Source organism: Molothrus aeneus, chromosome 9 (assembly GCF_037042795.1).
Source record: "Molothrus aeneus isolate 106 chromosome 9, BPBGC_Maene_1.0, whole genome shotgun sequence".
NCBI lineage: Eukaryota > Metazoa > Chordata > Aves > Passeriformes > Icteridae > Molothrus > Molothrus aeneus.
In genome coordinates this window covers 9905070-9926419 of record NC_089654.1, presented here as the reverse complement: position 1 = coordinate 9926419, position 21350 = coordinate 9905070, and the positions used below count along the sequence as shown (strand labels likewise).

At 39.3% G+C, this 21350-nt stretch overlaps 1 protein-coding gene across 2 annotated transcripts in view; it reads right to left on the bottom strand.

The window, feature by feature from the left end:
• EIF2B3 (eukaryotic translation initiation factor 2B subunit gamma) overlaps window positions 1-21350 on the bottom strand; it is a 96999-nt gene that overhangs the window by 63197 nt on the left and 12452 nt on the right. For both annotated transcript variants that reach the window (XM_066556033.1, XM_066556034.1), the window contains exons 3-4: window positions 15180-15339; window positions 9610-9721 (exon numbers count right to left, since the gene is read on the bottom strand). In XM_066556033.1, the coding sequence (XP_066412130.1) occupies window positions 9610-9721; window positions 15180-15339 (272 nt within the window). The remainder of the gene's footprint in view (window positions 1-9609; window positions 9722-15179; window positions 15340-21350) is intronic.

The window sequence follows — 21350 nt, the reverse complement described above, 5'->3', positions numbered from 1 at the left end:
ACCCCCAGGCATATGGTCACCCCTATCACATATGAAGCCCTGGAATCTACATAATATCCCTAGCATAGTAACATTTTTTTCTAACAACTATCAAGGACATACCGAAAAAAATGCTAAAGTCTGTTTTTTTTCCAGTATGCTTCCTTCATATAGCAAGGTAAATCACAGACCACATAGAATCCTGTGTTTCAAAGCTACACTAAAATGGGAGTACATCTCAAACAAACACATGCAAAGGACATATTCCTTAAATCTGAAAGATATACTATTTTCTCAAAGGGTAAGATACAGAAAAACATACTAGCAAGCACCAATTTGTCTCACTGATCTATCCCTTCAATAGCCAGAGGCTACTTTTAAGTATGCTGTCTTAACACAGGAATCTGAATTGTATAAATCAATGTCTCAATTAACATTTTGTTTAGGAAGAGTTACAGAAGAAAAACAGAATGTAAGCGTTTGCTAGCACAGTGGCTCCAGAGGTCTGGGAGTGTGTGCAAGAAGAATGGAGCTGAATGTGGGAAGGGTCCATTATTCTTTCAATAGTGTCTGGTGCTGCAAAGTATGCACTTGCATACTTTCCTACTGGAAAAGCTTTAAGTCTTAGTAGCTCCTTGGTCTGGGAAAATGGCAGGCACCCAAATGCTAACCCAGGGATCTAGGAACAAGATCTACCTGAAGAACAATATTTTTCAAGTGGCCTTAGAAGTGAAAAATGGCCATAAAAAGAAGTCTCATTTCCCAAGGGATTTTATTCCTTCTGTCTGGCTGCTGTTTGTCAGGTGCCGTTCCCCACACACATCCTCAGCACATTCTAAAGCAAGAATGGAGTGAGGGCCTCTCTAAAAATAATCACACTTGCTGAAAGACCAGCCCTGCATAAATATCTCTAACAACAGTACAAACAGAAATCAGACTTCTTGCCCAATACTTTAGTTGAAATTTATGGCACCACTGGCCATGATTCTGTTATTACTATTCTACCTGGCTAAGGCTCAAAGTCACAGAAGTGGGAATTTCAGAGGTATTTTCAGAAATGATGTAGCTCATCTGGGGAAAAAAAAAACAACCAAAAAACTTACTTAGTTCTACAAAATGTACCAATGCATCAGTGAACAAAGCTATATATTACACATATATGTATACATATATGAACACATACACCATAAAGATGGGACAGAGAAGTTAAGGACACACACACAGCCTCTGAAATTATATTTAATGCTACACCTTGGGAATAATAAAGCAAAGGAGGGGGGGGAAATAAAATCAAAGGGAATACTAGAAGACAGTCTCTGGTGCTCTTGCAAATTTCACCAGCTGCTGGATGATTTATATGCAAAAAACCTAGAAGTTGAGCTTTAACTTAAATTTCCCTGCTTTCTTACTGGTTTGCTTCCAACCCTAGGAGTTTAATTAAAGTCCATCAGCCAAATTTTTCTGAAGGACGTAAGTTATTCCTTTTTAAAATCTTCCTGTACTAACTAACCCAGATTTTTTAAACTTTTGAGCTTTCACCAACATGATTATGAATATATACACACATACACACACATTTTTAAGAAGGTTAAAGAATTTCAAGATGATCAACCCAAGAAATACCAACAACTGCTGCTGGCCAGTATGCAGGTATGCAGGTACATGCAACTTATACTAAAATGAGTAACGGGGCAAGACACAGCATTCTGCATTGCCAGTTCACATGTCAAGATCTAACAGCTACCTCCTCTTCATTCTTAACTGAGTACACAGTATTTGGTGACTGGGGAAGGAGAGTTCTACAAGGAATCTCCAAGAAAAGTGGATAAGCAGTTTTACCGCTTGTAAAAGGAATCTCTCTCTCATCTTCTCTAGCGTTCTCTAGGGAAATGGTGTAATAAATTTGATGAAGAAAGGAAGGATTTAAAGCCAGAGAAAATTAGGATTTCTCAAAGCAGCAACATGCTGCCCTTAGGAATAGATCTCCACTATTTACTTGATCTACTGGAAGAACTCCTGGGGAGCATGTCTTAGCAAGAGAAAGGAAAGCTTGCTATGCTCTTCATTTCCTGTGTAATTCCAGAAACTGCCAGCACAATGCTGTTTGGGGAGAACCACACTACAGCTATTCAACAGGGAATTCGGCATTGTATTCTGAATGAATGGAAACTTTCTCAAAGATATATATTTGCTGCAACTAAAGTAGAATGCAAACCCAGTAAGGATGTGAGCCCTCATACACCTTCAATCAGCTAATTGCAAATTGTGACTCTTTCCATTATGACTTTTGCAATTCTTCGCAGTGCGAAACATCACAGTAAATCACCCGGGTTAGAGTTCACAGGAGCCACGAACTAAGTGCAATAAATCAGCACTAAAAATATTATGCAACTGCAGTTCAGCTGATACTAAGTGTAGCTAATTTAATGGAGAGGCTATCATTTTTATATGTCCTTGCAAGTTAGTGATTTGGGGTCTCGGTGACCAGGGTAAAGGAAAGGCTCTCTGAAATCTGGATTTCTTGGAATAAAGTAGATAAAAGGTTCCCTGCAAAAATCCCAGGGGTATTTCCCTCCTGCCACTGCAAAAACCTTCTGCTAAGTATGAAAATTTAAAGGACTGAAAATGCATCAGTAACACAGTACAGTAAGGGAACCACAAACTTTGGCTGGCTTCATGAGCCAGAACCTCATCTCCAAGCAGAATCGGACCTTTTAACTGAAGAGGAACAGTCACATGCCTCATTTCACCCTTACTTTGCTTTAAACTAGGCTGTTTCCTCCCCCGCCATATTCCACATTGGCTGATAAATTCCCCAACGGCGGGTGTTAACTAACTCTGCATTCCAGTCTGCTCTGCGTCATGGAGTTCCACATCCCACTGATGAGGAACACATGGCGGACATGTGCTAGGGGAGAGCCTGACAGCGCTCGCACAAGCAGGGATAACTCCTCTGACCTTTGGCTTTTTTCTCTCTGTACCATCCCAACTGCACAATGAGAACTCTGTGCCCCTCTGTCGCCTACTGGTCACTCTAGGATCATGGACACAGCTGAAACCCTGACATTCCAACAGGCAGCTACACTGAATACACGTTATGGCTGAAAATACACATTGAAAGCAAGCAATTGATCGTTCTGTGTCTCTGCCCTACGCAAACCATCCAGAGGAATTTTTGACCACACAGGTTACATCTGGATCAACTGGGGTAGAGTATGTCACAAAAAGAACTCTGGTTATGCTTCCTCATCAACTCTGTGAAATAAGGTACCTCACAGCCTTGCTAAAAAGTAAACAGTGGCAACTGTATTAAAGCATTAAGATGTCTTTCTAAAATGAACAGACCATTTATCATCTTTTTAGGACCTGAGCCTGGCTTAGAGTAACAATGAGCTTCAACTTCAGTGTTGTCCAGACTGAATGACTCATGCAGCGTACTGCATTTACCAAGTCACATGGACTCGAGGGTGTCCAAGCAATACAGTCATCCCTTCCTCCTTCGAAACCTCTGAAAAGTAAAACCGAATCACAGGCTAAGTGCTGGTCTGAGACCGCAGCAGACAGACAGACAGACAGACAAATGACTAATGGCAATCCATGCAACATACATTTACTGCCGATTAGAAACCAAATGCTGAGCCTCAAGCTCTCTGCTTTTAGTCTTATGTGTACTAGAACACTGGCCAGAATCCTGCAGTAAAATGAAAGCCATTGACAATAAGCCTTTCTATAACTACACTCAACAGAAGCTCCTGCTAATATTCCAGATTCTGAGATTCATGAGATTCATGAGCTCTTACCTGTACAAGCTGTCAAGACACAGCATGACCTTTCTTTTATAAATAGGACCTGGATATGCTGTACCTTCCTTTCAACCCCTCACCAATGTATGAATAAAATAACATGGCAGCAGCAAAACAATAAAATCCTATGGAAGCAACAGTATTAAAATCAGTAATAGCACTATGTTCTTTAAAATATAAAGTCAATGTTTCACTAAGTGCTTTTATACTATGTTCATGTTTATTGTACAAGTATAACATATAAAAGCATCAAATTAAAGAGTTTTCATTATACTTGGCTACATTGATTTTAGAAATAGTAAATAATTTTTTAATACTACTCCATTCCTGAAATTAAAGGCTACACTCATCCCCAAGAAATTTACAGAAAAGGCAGAAAAAGTTGAGTGAAGTTTAAATGCATAATAAAAAGGGCAAACTCTCTCAGAAAATGAATGCCTTCTAGCTACAGCAGCTATTCTTAGTGAGCTGAGAAACTAAACAGGCATGCAAATCCTACTCAGGGCATCCTGAGAACATCTACTCCACGCTCATGTCTCAAACAACAACTCTTGTATCAGTATCTTTTTCTGAAATGTTCAGCAAAACCCTCTTTTCTGAAGAAATACGATTTGAACATTTTAAAAGTGTGATTATAGTTTGAGAAGTTAGTGTGTAAAAGTCACACCCTTTTATTCAATATATTTAGTTCCCTGGTTTTGATTCAGTCACATCCACTTGCTTTACTGGCTAAAATAATTTTTTACAGCTTTCTAAATTCCTATTAGTACTGTGAAACCAATTCAATTCTGGGAAGGGAAACCAGATTCTTTTCTGGCTTATGCATCTGTAAAAGGATTATTACCTAAATCAACACATACAATTTCTATTTTTTGATAGAGGAGGCAGAAAGAATGTTACTTATTTTCTGGATGATAGCCAGAAAACTTTATTTTTATTTGCGAGAAGACCAGACCTGGACTGATTGAAAGAGCAGATTTGGATCAACAGAAAAGACATCACTCTATAGAGGTCATATTTAGAGAAAACAAGTTATATCCAACAACTTTCTTTGGTATTTCTCAAAATATCACTTGATTGCAAAGGAAACTTAGTCAGAAAACTTTGCTAATAGTGAAAACTCCTGATTTTTCAAAGAGAAGGCCACCACCAAAGCTAGAATGTGTATTCCTTCTGTAGGCAGCTCAGACCAGCAAAGAGTTTTTGGTCCCTGGTCTGTCCTGAACTGCTCCTCAGGATTTTCCTACTGAGTTGGCATTACTGGACCCCCCCCTTCCTTGCCAGCAGCACTGCTTGTGGGGACATCTCCCAAATGCACAAAGAAAACAGAACTGAGTCACCAAAGTCCTGCTGTTTAATCTATCAGAAGTCATGAAGTATTTTTGACACATGTGGCTTATGGAGTACTCAACTGTATGTCCAGCTGGGCATAAGCTCAGGGTGGTGGCCCCCTTCACCAGCACAGCTGGATCTGGTACAGGACATCTGCCCATGATTCAGTTTAGGATGCTTCATACTGTAGAGCATCTGCCTATACCAGTGTCATTCCCAACTTTTCTAAAGGAAATATATTTTAAAAGAGAAAAAGAACCACCGTAGGAGCAGCAGAGTATTTCAGAAATGACAATTTCCCAAGAGCAACAGTTTTAGAGAGCCGAAACATTAAGGAAGTTGCAGCATGTTTACATATGATCCACTTATTTAAAACCAATTATCAGCAGGGAAAAAAAAAAAAGAAGAGAAAAAGGACGATATCCCAAGGCAACAGAAAGGAAATCAAGTGTATCAAAGCTGTTTCTGAGCTCCCTTTACCTACCCACTTGGCAATGCTGACTTTTGAAATTATACTACACCATTCATTTTTACTTTCATGATGCAAGGAGAAAAGGAAGAAAAAACTCCCCAATCTTACCCCCTCTTTTTACTAAATTACCTTAAAAACAGATCTGCATTGTTACTTCAAGGTTACTAATGTTAGTACTGTATATATTTATAGATGAGGTATTCCTTTCTGTCTGAAGCACATGAGGTAATAAGTAGCTGGAATTGTCATGGTGATTTATTAACATATTCTCTAGGAGAAGCCCTGCACCTGCATCTGTGCAGACAGAACACCCACGAAGGCTGAACTCACCCCTACACAGCCCACAAGATCTTAGAAGGAAATGCTCCAAATTTAGACCTGCTCCAACAGGTGTCTTTTACTGTTTCACTTTGCATGACCATAAATATCAGAGGTGGAGCAAAAAGCTCCCTGTCCATTGTAATCGTGCTTTGAAAACAAATACCTTTGCCCCCTCCCAAAGCAGAGGCAGCAGCTATGGAATTCTCATCATTTCCTCACTCCTTCATCCTGTCAAGACCCAAGTCAGAGAGATGTCACCGGCAAAACCAGGCTCCAGGGATGAGCACATAACTTTATTTTTTTCTCTTCAAAGGGCCCTAAGCTGGCTCTGAAACGTCCCCAAACTGTATTTCTTTCATTCTAGTATCTCATCTTGCAGCTATTTGCCAAAGTGAATGACATGCACAGGCTGTTCATGGCTTTTTATAAGCTCTCATTACCCAAACAGGGAACCATTTCCTTGAAAATGCTTTCCCCAGCAGCATTAGTCTCTCTAGGCACCACCAATAAATTTGTCTTTTGGCTCAGCCTGTTGCACTCCAAAACGTGCCTGAATAGATGTATTTGATATTGTTTTCCACTTGTTTACTGAGGGAGGATGCTACCTGTGGGACTTGTCATCAGGGTGATTAACAGCACAGGGAAAATAAAAGATAATTTTACCCGCCAAGTTGAAAGCTTTGCCAGACTTGCTCTGGCAAGCAAAGAGCAAAATCCAGACTCCTTTCTGTGGTATAACAAGGAGAAATTTTTGCAATCCCAAACCCAAAATGGCTATCCACGACTTACAAAACCACAACACAAATCAAAATAACAAATCTGGAAAAGAAATCCTAACCAAACTGAGAAAGAGAATAACAGGTTACACCATGAGCTTAGAAATTCCACTAAAATGTTTCATTCTGTAACACTTCCACTACAAAACACCCAGGTCAAGAGCAAGTAAATATTTAATACTCAAAAGGTACTCAGGAGAAGGTGTGTTTTCCCCGTCCCTCCTCACCAGCTGCTCTTTTATGGCAGGAAAGTGAAGAGCATGAAATCCAATGATAGGAAGAAGGCAAAGGTCAGGAAAAAGGTTTTTCTTCAAGGATTTAAATTAGCCTTCTATAGTTTTGTGTGTTTTGTCAACACAACTTCCCTCCTGTGAGGCGGGGAAGCCAAAGGGCCTTTGAACCATTTCTGTATGGGGTCTAGATTTTTACCAGTAACAAGATTCCTAGCTTTAAAGAAAAGCTCATCTTCCCTCTTCCCATTCCTTTCACCGCTCCCTCCCTGTCCCTCCTTCCACTCCCCTCCTTAAAAAGAGACAGGAAAAAGAAAATAGACAAAGGATCTGAAGAACAAAACAAGCACTGGAGGAGTTCTAGAGTTCATGTAACGAGACCACTATAGCCCTTCAAAGGGACCATTAAAAGCAAAACAAACAAAAGCAACACCCTCAAGATGTCTATTGTATTCTACAGAGGAACAAATGAGTGTACTGGAAATTCTCCCACCATCTTGCCACAAAGTCTGTTATTTCATCAAAACAAAGTCCAGAGATCAAGAAACAGCCAACATGGCAGCTGAAAGTCAGTCACATCAAATGATCCATGAAGAAAATGAGATAGGGCTTGCTTTTTTTTGCATTTTTTTTCTCTTTCTTTAGTATGATATATTAAAAAAAGACTTCAAAGACTGTTTCAAGAGTCGCTTTTGTTTCTCACATGAGAAAATCAGGGGTTGAGCAGGTCTAGACAACTCAGTGGTTAAAACACCATTAGCTGCCAACGCTTTGTATTCCTAGAGCTCCCACAGTTGTTCTTACCCTGGATTTGCCTCAAATGAAATTACTTGATTTCCATATACATTTTGCTTCCCTCAGAGCTTCCCAAAGATGGCAGCTGCAGGACAGAGAGCACACCAACATTGACAGTTGGCAGTTTCAGATGTCAGAGGCTCACCCACGTGGGTACTGGCCCAATACTTCTGCTTGATGCTTCAAAGCACCATTTTTATTCATTTTTTATTCTTTTTAACACTCAGTGGATCTCTTTTTGTTCTTCTACACTATCCTAGCATCTTTGGGCTTTACTTGGAGGGTGGCTAACACTTTACATTTGCTTTCATAGCTGTGCATGTAAGAACTACAGGGAGACAGATAGATTTTTATCCCATCTGTATATCATCAACACTCCATTCACCAAATCCCAAACAGTAATGCCTAAGATCTGCTGAAGACAATATAACTGAACAGGTGCTACTGAGGGCAAAGTTTAGCCTGCAGGATAAAGCCTGATAAATTTAGCTATAGGAATGAGAATCCTCTGGTTAGATGAACCTGTAAAATCAGGGGTCAACTAAGATCACATATGTTACAGCAATTTCTAAGCCATTATACCACAGCCACCCTCTAGTGCCAGGAGGAAGCCATAAAGACAAGCTTGTCACTAACAGTAGATAAAATATTCCTCCCCTAGCCCAAAATAGATCTATTAGTCTTCATGTGCACAAACCCACAGAATGCATCAGTGATGAATTTCCTACTCTATACAAATCAGCTGCTGTGTATGTTCAGAAGGCTTGCCTGCAGCTTGGTCCCTCCCATGCCCAAGATGAGCCCAGGAGAGCGCCAGTGGAAACATGCTGGGACAGGCTCTTTCCATTACAACAGTTAACAGGGCACACTCTTGATCACCTTCCTTCTAGGATAATCCTTAAACTCAGGCAGAGGAGGTGTCATCTTTCCATGGGCACAGAGCATCTCCCTCACATCTGGTAGCGGGATGTTCAAGGAAAGATTACACTGAGCTGTGGCCTACAGCACACACCAGAGGCATTTTCACAGCAGAGATTTATCTGAGAGCAGACCCCAGATGTCTGCATCCTTGACTTAAAAGGTCCACATGGATGAATTCCCAGATCTCAAATGGCTGTTCCACAGGTGTCTCATCTCACAGAGGTGAAAGTCTGACTGTCAGCCTGGGACGAACTACAAAGGTTGGCCTCTCAAGGAGCCAACACAACTTCACACAGAACACGTCAGACGATGTGTGCCTGAGAAAACTAAAATCACTGTACTGGAGAGCATAAAGAACGAGTCATCTTTCCTTCTCCTACTAATGGATATGAATTACACAGTGCAGAAAGCTCAGCTTGTCTGGCATATTTGATAAATTTATCCAAGTCCCCAGTGAAGTTTAATGGTGGCTATAGCATGGTTTCTGTAATGAATCTTTTGGGGCTGGGAAAGACAGCTGAGATTTTGTGCCTTAAATGTGTAAGAGGGTGATGAAATCCTGAGAGGCTCTCATGGATACTCTGCAAATCCATTTGGGACTCCACCAATGAGACAAGCATTTCATTTATGGAATAGGACCTATTCATTTATAGGCCTAACACTTCACAGTCTCTGAATCTAAACTGTATCTGACCTATTCCAATATAGGTTTCGTTTCAAGAAGAGTTACCTTTTCATGCATTTTTTTTCTTCCCCTGGATTTTTTCCTAATAAAGGTATAAGACTATACCTATAGACTATAAGCCTATTACTTGGTTCCAATGATGTAACAAATAATAAAATACTGCTCCCAGAATATTGCAAAAGTGGCTTTTCCTCTTCCCTTCTCATCCTACTTTGTCTTTAACCATCTCTCCTACAACACAATTATTTTATCTCATCCCAAGTTCAGTTTCTATTACAAGGACCCATGAGCTTACTTCTGAAGGATGGATCTTTTAATGACAAGTTCTTCATCCAAGTCAGCTTCATTAGCCATGAAGAGCAATCTTTTTCCTGTGTCATCCACTCCAATGAAGTCGCGCTGCTCCACTGAAGTAGAAAATCAAACACAATCATTATATAACCCCATTTTAATGCAGGCTGGAAAGACAAATGGCACCACTAACCACCCCTAAAATACGAAATACGACTATCCCAGCAAATCCATGAATTTAATTTATTGTTGATAACTTTTTCAACTTCTTGTCAGTTGGGGTAGCTGATATATATCATGACATTCAAAACATTGGCCCTGAAAGGTTTGTGCATCCTTTTTATGAAGATGCAAACTACAGGTCCTGACACGCAACACTCAATTTTGAGCTGTGCTTTCCTTTTCTTTTTTTTTTATATAAAAACCCCTGCTACCTGAATTAAATCAACAACAAATTCAAGGCAAGCAGTGAGTTCTTCAAATCCAACTGCTTCTTCTTATAATGTCACTCCACATTAGAATTAAGGGGTCTGGAGAGGATTATGATTTCAGTTGAGACATAAGCATTTTGCACGTCATCTATTTTAGACAAATACCAATACGTAAATCACAAACACACATAAAAGTATAGATTCTTAGACTTCTACCATGGATGTTTCTGGGTGGATTAACTTGGTTTAAATATCTGTTTCTAAAATTGTCCACCAAGAGAATACCTAACACTCACATGTATTATTGTAGCAGTCTGTATCTCCTGCAATCAGTGACTGTGCACCAGCAAGGACTCTGGCCTACTGAAATATAAAGCTTTTGTTTTTTAACAGTTTTCCACAACATCTGAATACAGTGGTGGTAGCTCATTCTAATTTTCACTCTGTAGTTGAGCCACCACTCTGGTGGCAGCCACATAATGGTATTTACAGACACAGGCTGTACAAGTAAGCCACAGCACAATTTTAACAAAAATCTTTTTTCTCCCAATAAAGACTGTAATTTTGGCCCAAACTGGCACATATTTGATCTCCTAAGTTCTATGCCTTTAACCATGCTGGAGTAACAACATACCCTAGAAGTAGCTAACCTCTAAGATAATTTTCAGACAAACTATTTTTAACTTTATTTTTCTCAGTTCAGGCCCATCCCTCGTTTTACCTATACCTGTTCTTTCAGAGTTACCACAGTAATAACTACCATGAAAACAGTCAAATCTATGCAGCTGTTGAAAGTTCTCCTGGGCAATCTTTGATCCAAGTGATCAAGCATACCCTCTTCAGAAAACTCTCAACCCTTCTTAGAAATTCATTACACAGCAAAGAAATACGAAAATAGGCCTGAACATCTAAAACCATGACAAAATAAGTACAATTACAATAAAACTTACTTGCTGTAAAAACTCAGAGTAAGTCTTGAAAGCACTGCCTATTTTCCTTCTGTGGAGGGCTGTGAAGTTTGAGATTAGGGGTGCATGAACCCTGACCCCTGCCACCTGAGGGGGGTCTCCTGACAGGCTGGAAATACAACAGTGACTGACTTTCCTCTATCAAGGCACCAACACTTCCCTGAAAGTTCAGGTCCTGCCTGCCCATCTCCTCCTGGCTGTTCTTACAGGAACATATTACACTGCTACAGCAAAACTCTATGCAACAGGAAAAAGGGAAAAACCAACTTGATGAGAGCAGGACCAAGCACATGCCTAACACCAAACCAGCTGCTCTTGCTTGTGTGGATAGGTAAGAAACAAACAGTGAAGCCATGAGAGTGCACTGTGGGATTTTTTGTAGCAGATGCAAGGTCAGGTTTCTCCTTGTATACTGGCAATAAAAAACATTACTTCAGTAATTTAAACAAAAGACAAAAACAATTATCCAGAGGTACAAGAGTGCTGTTTCAAATCCCACTGGCATCACTGGAAGGAAAAAATAAATGGAAGAGCAGACACATAACTAGCTCACAAAATCCCTGCAAGAAGTCTGAGAAAAATGTTAAAGTGACAGTAACTTAACAAAATAATTTAAAGCATAAAAATGACATGCAGGATGTGTTTTGCCTCCTCACAATAGACAAATAAGGACTTGACACTGCTAATGAAATATATTAATTATCTTACAAATTAGATCCCCATCAATTTTAAGGGCTTTAATGACATAAAGAAATTATGACATCATAAGAGAATACTAAGCACTTCAGTAAGAAAAAGAAATAAATTTCAGTCACATTTTTTAAAATGCTTTCTAATCAATCATAATTAACTGACTTGAGAAAAAGACATCTCTGTTAAAGACTCAGTATCCCCACCCTTTCAATTAAGCGGAGAGGATTTCACAGGATGCAGCCTTCAAGACCACCAAGAGGTCTTCTGGCAAACACAGAGAATACCAGTGATGAGATGCTTGCTGCTTTCAAGACAAGAAAAATAAGCAGGAAAGAGTCACCATCCCCATCTTTTCTGCCTTTCTTTATACAAAGAAAAGTTCAGACACTATTTTCCACTCAATCCCTTGCAGGTCATCTTTAAGCACACAGCTCCATTCTGGGTATCTGAATTCCTCTGAATTCCAAACACTCTCTGTTTATTTGGGTTACTACCACTGACTAGCATTTTCATGTGGTTTTTTTTAATTGCCATTGCTCTTACTGCTCTGTTAAAAAAGCCAATGAGATTATTATTGTCACTATATGATCCCCTAAATATAAAACCCAATGAACTAGACCCTGTAATTTGCAGCTGAGTCAAACATTGCAGGAAACCATCAGGATGAATTTATAGCACTTAACACACTGCAATTCATGCTAATTTAAGAACTGTTCTTTATATCACAGTTCTTGAATGTTCAATAATACCCCAAAAGCAACAACTTTGTATCAGATTCCATGACATATGCAAAATAAAATCTTGTTTATACTTCATAAAAAACGAATTGCTTTGTAGGAACAGTGAAAAAATAAATCCAGTGGCTTGTCATGGGATCAATTTTCTAATACAAACACTTGAACAGTAGAGTCCAAGTACATAAAAACTTGTATGTGTCACAATTTAGAGAAGGAGATAATAGTGCCACCTACTATGGAAAACTGCCTAACATACTCCATGTTAATATCTTGTCTTTGGGTGCTTATAAGTTTCACCAAGTTTTAACTGTCTGGGATGAAATTTCTAATGCCAGGTGCTGGCTTAAGAGGAACATTTGAAAAACTACAGCAAAAACCATTCAGCTGGTTCTAAGGCTAAGGAGAAAAAAGAGTTTAGCATAAGGAGAAATGGTTTGGTGTCCCTTCCCTTGAAAAGCTCTAACCAATCTTTGGAAAACTGCAGGTTTATATGCTTTATTCTCCTCTAGCCTTCTATTTTTGCTGCAAGTGTTTCTGCATATTTTATTCTTAAGGATAGATTGTTCCAATTCCTCAAATAGCAGGTGCTACCTAAGGTTTTCTGTACCATCAGGTGGTAAAAGCAAAGCACACAAACCAGGAGGGTCCACAGCCATGCTGCAATGACTGTTCCAGGGGAAAGAGTTTAGTTTGTCTTTTTGCAGTCTGTCTTTTACAAGGAAATAAATGTCATAAACTCACAGAGGTGAGGGGAAAAAAACCCATTAAAAAATGAGGATTCTGTAAGACAGGCTGGAAGGGACAGAAAGCAGCCCCTGAAAACTACTGGAAACTGTGACTGCCTGTTAAAGGACACTAGATGGGACAGGAATCAGAAGAGAACAGGTGACTGTAGGTGGATAAATGAACCAGATGAAGACAAGAAGTCAGAAACAGAAGATGGACCTGGCAGTTCCATCCATCCTCAGTGAAAGAAAAGAGAAATAGATGAGAAAGAAAAGCCAGGCTCTCAACAAGAATCCTTGAGGAAAAAACTAACGAAAGAGAACACACAAAAAAAAAAAAAAAGGAAGCTGGTGGCAGCAGAAGACAGCATAGGCAAAGGAAGATGGATGAGCAAAGGTAATGTTGACAGCAATAGGGTAGATTTAGTCAAGTAGGAATGAAAGCCAGGAGGGTCTGGTACTCCCTAAAATGTACTTCCCTCCTCCAGAACCTGGAGAAGAACCTAAGATTCCTGTCTTGGCCTTCCCCTGCTTTTATCAAATGACTGAAACAGGCCAGGTAGAGTTCATGTCTTGTCGGAGGCAGTTCACAGGAAACATGTCACTACTGCTGTCCATGGCAGCTCAAGTGGTGCTTTGCATGGGAGATCTGAGCCCCACAGAAAAACACCAGGGGTGACAGAACACTTCTACATAATGGAATTTTAGTCTTTTCAAGTTTGGTCTTTTACAGATCTGAAAAAACACACACAAATTTCAGCAAGTCATGTAGAAAGAGTTATGCTACAAAGTCAAGCACGCTAACATAAAAAACAAGCAAAATAAGAATGCATGTACAATCTGATGTGTTTATATTTGAAAAGAGCCTTCAGATAATCTTGTTTATCCTCACAGACCTCCTCACCCCCACCCTGTGTGCTCAGAGCTCACATGCTGGGAAGCTCTATGATGTTTAACCACAGACCCATTAGTTTACAACTCCTGAATGCTCAACTCTCCGCTGTAGCAGTGCTCTTGACAATGTTTTATGTGCCATTAGCACTTAGATTGCCTTTTCAAAAGTAGGGGAGTTAGAGTTGTTTGAGAGTCCAACTACTAAATGCTTTTAGCCCTACTAACCTTACACATTGCTCCAGAAAAATCTTCATGCAGAGCCTAAGAAGTTTTCTTTTAAAAACTTATTTCCTCCACTTTCAGACAACTGTTGGCTTGCATTTCACTCCTCTCTCAGTTTGAAGCTACATTTTCTTACTTGTATTCCAGTAATGCCTCTGAGCTTTAATCAAGGACCAGGTCCCACTAAACTGCCAATAGTTAAGGCTCAGCTTTTAACAGATATCATTAACAGAAAATGAGAGGTATAGTGTGGGAACAACTGTGTGGTATTTAGTACTTTTAGCATATAAGTAAAATGGGTATAATAGCCCTGCTCTGCCTTACAGCAGTGTTGTGAGAACAGTTACATTAAAGATTACAAGGCACTAACTAAGATATTATGGTAAAATGGACAAGATAAGCATCTAATCAGCTCCTTGAAATCAGTGGGAGTTTTGCCTAGCAAAAGGCTCCTGGATGTGATTTCAGAAGAGTAATTCACTACATATTATGAGAGGGGAGAATTTCTAGAAGTGTTTGTTACCCACCTAGTGCCGGTCCCTACAGTCAGTGTAAAATTCCCAGCTATAATCTGGCTGATGCTTAGTGCTCTTGAAAAACCTAACGGTTTTAATGTTCATATGTAACAAAAATTCAGGGTTTCATCCAAAACTCACTGAAGTCACCTGGAGCTTTTCCCTTAACTCTTGTGAGCTTTGGATCACAGCCTGCAAGATTACACGAGTCTAATACTTAATTCTGAGCTGGAAAAAACCAAGTCACACCCTCACCAGGGAATCTGAGGAAAAATAGGGTATCTGTGCCTTTTTTATTTCTTTTGCTCTGGGACTGATAACTAAACATATCATACATACCAGTGGTTTCTCTGTAATTTATTAATAAATATGTATTCCTTCCTACATACCTGGCTTTTTTTTCCCTTTCTGTCCTGGTACCCCTTCTGTTGGTTCATGAGCTTTCTTCATTAACATGGAGAGAGAAGCATCATGTGTTCGAAAGAGGTCCACAACTTTGTATAAATCAACATCTGTGATCAGATCGCAGCTCAACACCAAGACATCAGTCTGTCAAAGAAGGAAAAAAAAAACAGCAAACCTTTCAGAGATAGAAATTACCACATATGGATTAGCGTTTGAACACCCAAAACCGAATACACACTTAACTTTTTTCTTATTTTTTAATTTACCACTGCCAAAAATAGCTCCTGGTTTTTACCAGTGCACTTTTCTTGAGTCCTGCTGTTACTGTTGTTTGGTTAATGCTTATCCAGATCTGCAGCATATACAATATGTGACCATCTGAATTCTCTTCATCTGCTCCTAAGGACACAGAAGCCATGGCTTTTAAAACCAGCAAGAAATTCTGCAGTTATTTCAACAGCTAGTTTTAGTTATATAATGAGGTAGAAAAAAAATCTTTCTGAAGAACTCTTTTTAGCTGAGTTTGCATCTGGCAACAAAGTGCTGGAAAAGATATTTAAACTATGTTATTTTATTGGGGGACAAAAAAAACAAAGACTATCTAGGATGTGATTTACTCAGTAATTGCACTGCGATGGTGGGCTCAGTTTAGAAATACATTTCCTAAAACCAGCAATACTCCATATTAGAAGGAAAAAAAAAAAAGGATGTTAGGTCCTATTTAATAGGAGGCTTGTACTTTATTTTGATCTCAAAGGATTCCTAAATCCCTTATGCAGTTTTTAAGAGAACTGCTGCACAAGTCACAGGAACTTTATCACATATTGAGCAAGACATAGCAGCTTCATTAACAGTGGACACTACTAATATAATCCACCTAAAAACTCTTATTTAGAAAAAATTTTCCATATTTCATGGGGGTTGCGAGATTTGCTGCCAAAAACCTATGAGTTCAGCAATTAACTTAATTTAAACTAATCCTAACATAATATTTGTGCAGCATGGCTAACACAAAAGTAGCAAATTTCCACTTTTTGTTAACGATCAACCTTCTAAAGGCCTCTCCAGAAGATAGTGTTTCTTTTCTGACAGTTACCATTTTCACTTTCTCTGCTGCCATTTTCCATGCTAAGTCTCCCTGCAGTGTGACATGGCTGCCTAATTTTATCTTTTTAAAAGACAATATTTAATGAGAAGGGCATTAGACAATACTTAGAAAAAACCTGAGTTAATCCATGGAGGATCGATCAGTAATTCTACTCTTACTTTTGAAAACTATCTTGGTTTAAAGCAAACTATTTCATGACTGACCTCTCATTCCAGAAAGGTTTATTAAAGAAAAGCTTGCTTTTTTAACTAACATGAGGAGATTCCACATTGTAATTGTGATTAGCTGAGGTCTGGTATTTACATTATTTGACAGGTTCTCCTATAACTGCTAGGCAGTTTCATGTGTTTACCAATAAGGTGTTGGAATTCATCATGTCACAAACTGTTGGAGCTGCTGATTTGGCATGCTGTGCAAAAGGTCAAGCTCTTCCATGTTCATGTGATTTGTCCCCACTTTACTGAGAAACACCTGGCTGCTTTACAGGAAGGAACAATCTGCAGGTCGAGAATTTTACACATTCAAAACCCGACTTGCATCACTCCTTTTAACATATTTTCAAAATGTGTATTTTATATAACAGTTTTGCCCAAGGAAAGTGTTTTAATTAGCACTTCTCTAAAAAAACCCAACATGCACACATTGGAAAAAACCCCAACAACCCAAACCACTAAAGTGAGTTGCCCAGCACTCTGGAGCAGCCCTGCTCCAACATTCCAGGGTGCACAAAGAAAATAAGAAAAAAAATTCAGCTTGGTATGGAAGCAAATCTCCCGCTTCACAACTGTAAACTGTGAAGAAACACATATTAAATATCCTGGAAAATCCTGCAAAATTTTCAGATATTCTGTTTTTACAAGAGCACGAATGAATAACAACATTTACAGAAAAGACCAAAAGGTATTCAAGACCCATATAAATAGACTTGTACTTTTCAAACTCACTTTATAGAAACAAGAGATTGCCAGCTTCAAATCTAGCTGCATTCGCTCCAGTGGTGAAAATAAGAAATAATCAAATGAGAGAGACTGACACCCCAATAGTCTTATACTAAGGAACGACTATCTGGACTTGTAAAACAAACCTTGTAATTATTTCACATTTTACTAAATGCTTTAATCTGTCACTAATGCAAAAACCCAACAAGCATTTCATAGTTCTGACCAGGCTCCTGGGTTTTTTCTCCTCCCTATAGGACAAGCTTTTTGCAAAAACTGAATGCAAGACCCCTGAGGAGCATACGGGAACAGAACCACCAAATGTCTGGTTGCCATCTGTTCTACCCATTTACTCTCCCAATATGTAAATAAACGTCAGTGAGCGCAGGGACCAGTGAAACACACAGTTGCTCTGTAAAGCCCACATTTCTGCCTCTCCTCCTGATGAGCAGAGCAGTGGCCTCAGAAGCACGCTGAGAATACACCATGAAAGGCTCTTTTGGGACTTGACAGCTTCCCCTTTGAAACACCACCCCCCTCATAAATAAAGCCCTCACTGTCTAATGGATGCACTTTTTTTTTCCAGTGTACAACTCCTGAACGAATAAACTAATGGCTGAATGAAAAAAATAAACTATCCTAGAACCTTAGCAGAAGTGTGTGTTTTTCTTTACGTTTTCGAGGTGGGTGTAGAAGAAAGAAAATAAATGGTAGAACTTGTGGGTTTTTTACATATATACACACCAAATAAATGCAGTGCACCTTTCCCAATGAGCCACTGATACAAAGAAGAGAAGTACATACTTACTACATGCACTCACGTGCTAACAAGGGGTATGTGAACATACTTGACTTCATGAATTATGCAAACGCCTAAGTACACACACATCTCTTAATGAAATACATGGAACAATGATTACATCAACCCCAAACTATTATACAGACGATAAGAATCAACATGAACTGATTAAAAAAACCCCAGCAAGCACACACCTCAAGCAGAACAACTGCAAAGGAAAAAAATGCACTCACAAATGCACTCTCCACATGCATTACAACCACGGGCAGGGCAAGGCAAAGGTCTTAAATCAAGAAGGACTGTCTAATGGATGGAGCATGAGACAAATACTTGGAATATCTGGTATCTTCCTGCTCTGCCAAACTTGACACATTTTGTGTGCCATTTTGTCTCTACTACTTTTATGACAAAGAGCAGGTCTCATCACAGACCAGGGCTCTGCCACAGAAGCTGCTATACGGAGCAGGTGAAAAGGCCACTAAGCATAAGAGAGCAGCAAATGATTTTGGGTTGAGGAACACAGGAAAACACTGTATTGCTACTCTCAGGGACAGCAGCCCTGCCCTCCTGGTAGCACAGCTCATGTTTTTGTGAGCCACAGAAAAGACAAGGAGAATATAATGCTCCTTGGAAGCGTTAACTTGGGCCTTAGCAATCCCTTTTAACCTCAGATTTGCATTCACTCACTCAAATGAAAAACTGACCAGTGGAGAAAAGTGGGATTCTGCAGAGATCATCCCACCTATGATCTGAGTTTCAAGAAGATTCTTCTGCATCCCTACTGACTTCATAAATTGTTGGAGTTCTGGGCTTTCAGTCCAACCATCCCTGAATACAGAGTATTCAGTTAAGTCAAGTATGAAAACATGGCACTAAGGTCCCCATATCTCCACTCTACCTTTCTGGCTAACACATCTCCACCCTACCTACTGGTTAACAGCACTTCACCATCAAATGTTATAAACTGTGAAATGGTCAGGTATTAAATAAGTTAAATACTTGATCCAGATAAATAAAACAGGGCAACATAAAGCATGAAGAGATTTATACAAAATAGAGAAAACAGTAAGGAAAAAACGCTAAAAACCCGTATGTCAACAACTATATTAAACCCAGCACAATATGGAAAATATACACAAAAACAAGACCAAAAAGCAGATTGTTTCAAGAACTCGGATCAAGACAGCCGATTTAAAAATAGAAAACATGTTTTCAATGGAACTAATTCATACCATGGATCAAAAGATGGATGCAATTATATGGTGTAATATACCAGCATAAATAAAAAGCCTTGGACTTTCTCACACCCTGCATACAAAGGCAATGCTAAAAACCCTTTTATATTCAGCAATTATTGCTGGAGCCCTTATGATCAAACAGGAGATGTCAAGGTTACCACAGATAGCTGGCAGCAAATTATGAATTTTTAGTGGTATTTACTATGCTTTTTCTATCAAGTATAGACAAGGGCAGGACCTCACAGCCTAAACTGCTGATGGCCTCAAAAACAGCAGACTAGAAAATGAGAAAACATGTGTTGCAAGGAAACTGTAATATGAACAAAATCAGCCTCAAGAGAAAGAGGAAAACAAATGTCAGATTGCATTATAAACAGAAAAGAAGCAAAACATCCACAAGCAGTAGAACCAGCTTCTTAACAGAACTTGAAACAGACAAAACACTGAAGCTAACTGTTAAAAGTTTCTAATTGCAAAGTATTACAGCTGAGACTTTGACAGGAAAAGAAAGAAAGTCAAGAGATTAGATATACTCAACCTAAGTTAATACATGCACAAACAGAACTTTGCATCACTTCCTGCGGTGTCACCAAACAACAGGGGAGAGAGAGAGGAACAAGTTATAATTACTGCTGGAATTAGGACTGAGTTTTATACACAATAGCCTGGAACTTCACCCACATGTTGCATTAACAGTGGGGTTTGTGTGTAATGCTTTTTATTATTCTAAAGAGTGGAAAGGGAAAAAACAGTTTGGCTGTGGGCAAGCATTTTGATTGCTTGTTAGCATTCTCCAAGCAAAGTCAAAGATACCTCCCAGCAATTGCATTACTCACCACTCTTCAGATCAGAAACTTACATCCAAGGCTTTAAATAATCCCTTTTTATCTCAGTCTCCATTAAGAGACCTCCAATTTCCACACCTGTGACCTCTTTGAAGCTCTACGGCTGTTGCTGCAACTGGAGCAGGGAACCTCATTTATTTTTTGATGTCTGTAAGATCTTGTTAGCTACCAACTGAACTGGCCGCCTTTGGCTGGGAATTCCCACTCTCCTTTTGTAATGTCCTTGATGGCAAGATTCAGAGGGAAATCATGATTTAGTACTTTGCTAGCAGACACAAAGCATTTACCTACTCTGCTGTCACCCTGCAGCAGGAAGTTTGCTGTAGACCAGCACCTTCTAAACTATTCTGATAGAGGACAGTGGAGGCAAAGAATGTCTCTCAATCTGTAATCCAGAAGCAACCTTTCCTCATTAAAGGATGGAAGAATTATTTTTTAAGATCTGTGTAATGTGAAAGGAGCGTCTTAGAGGCTTATTTTTCCCTTAAAAAAAAAAAAAAAAAAAGACAACAGGAAAGTCTGATGTGGGAGCCAAGGGAGTCTCTTCTAATTTCCTGGATGGCCCTGAATTCATCAGGTGAGGATATCTTAAGGCAATGTGAATGCCTTCACATACGTAACCTGTCAGCATCACTGTTTATCTTCCCAAAGAAAGCTGCAAGAAAGATGCCAGAAGCTGGGGAGGAGACTTAACCCCAGTCCCATCATATGGCTCATCCTATGTTTTGTATCAGATGGGACCATACAATGAAAACACCATTTTAGGTTATCTTTTCATCTCACTAGCTACCATCCAAAATCAATATTTTTTAATTTACATACATATAAGCTAGGAACAGGAAAGATATTCAAGCCTAGAAGGCATCCTGTCTCCTCCCAGAAGGAAGTCGTGTTACCTATGCTCAAACTGACATGTGAGGTGGAAAAGTGTAATTTACAGTTCTCAGCAACCAAACCCAGAACTATAGAGATGAACAGAAGTTCATACACTTATTAAGGATACTTTCAAAGCAGGACATTGATATTATGACACTTAGTGAACTGTAAAACTTCTGGTCTGGAACATAAGCTTTGCAATCCACCTTTTTCTCTGGTGTCAACGAAATCAATCTTGTCCTGCTTATACAGTACTCCAAAAGTAATTTTCCCAGCTTATTCCTCTACCCCCATCACCCTTCTTCACTGGTTCTGTTTTCTATCACATGAACCACAAGCTGTTTACTGTCC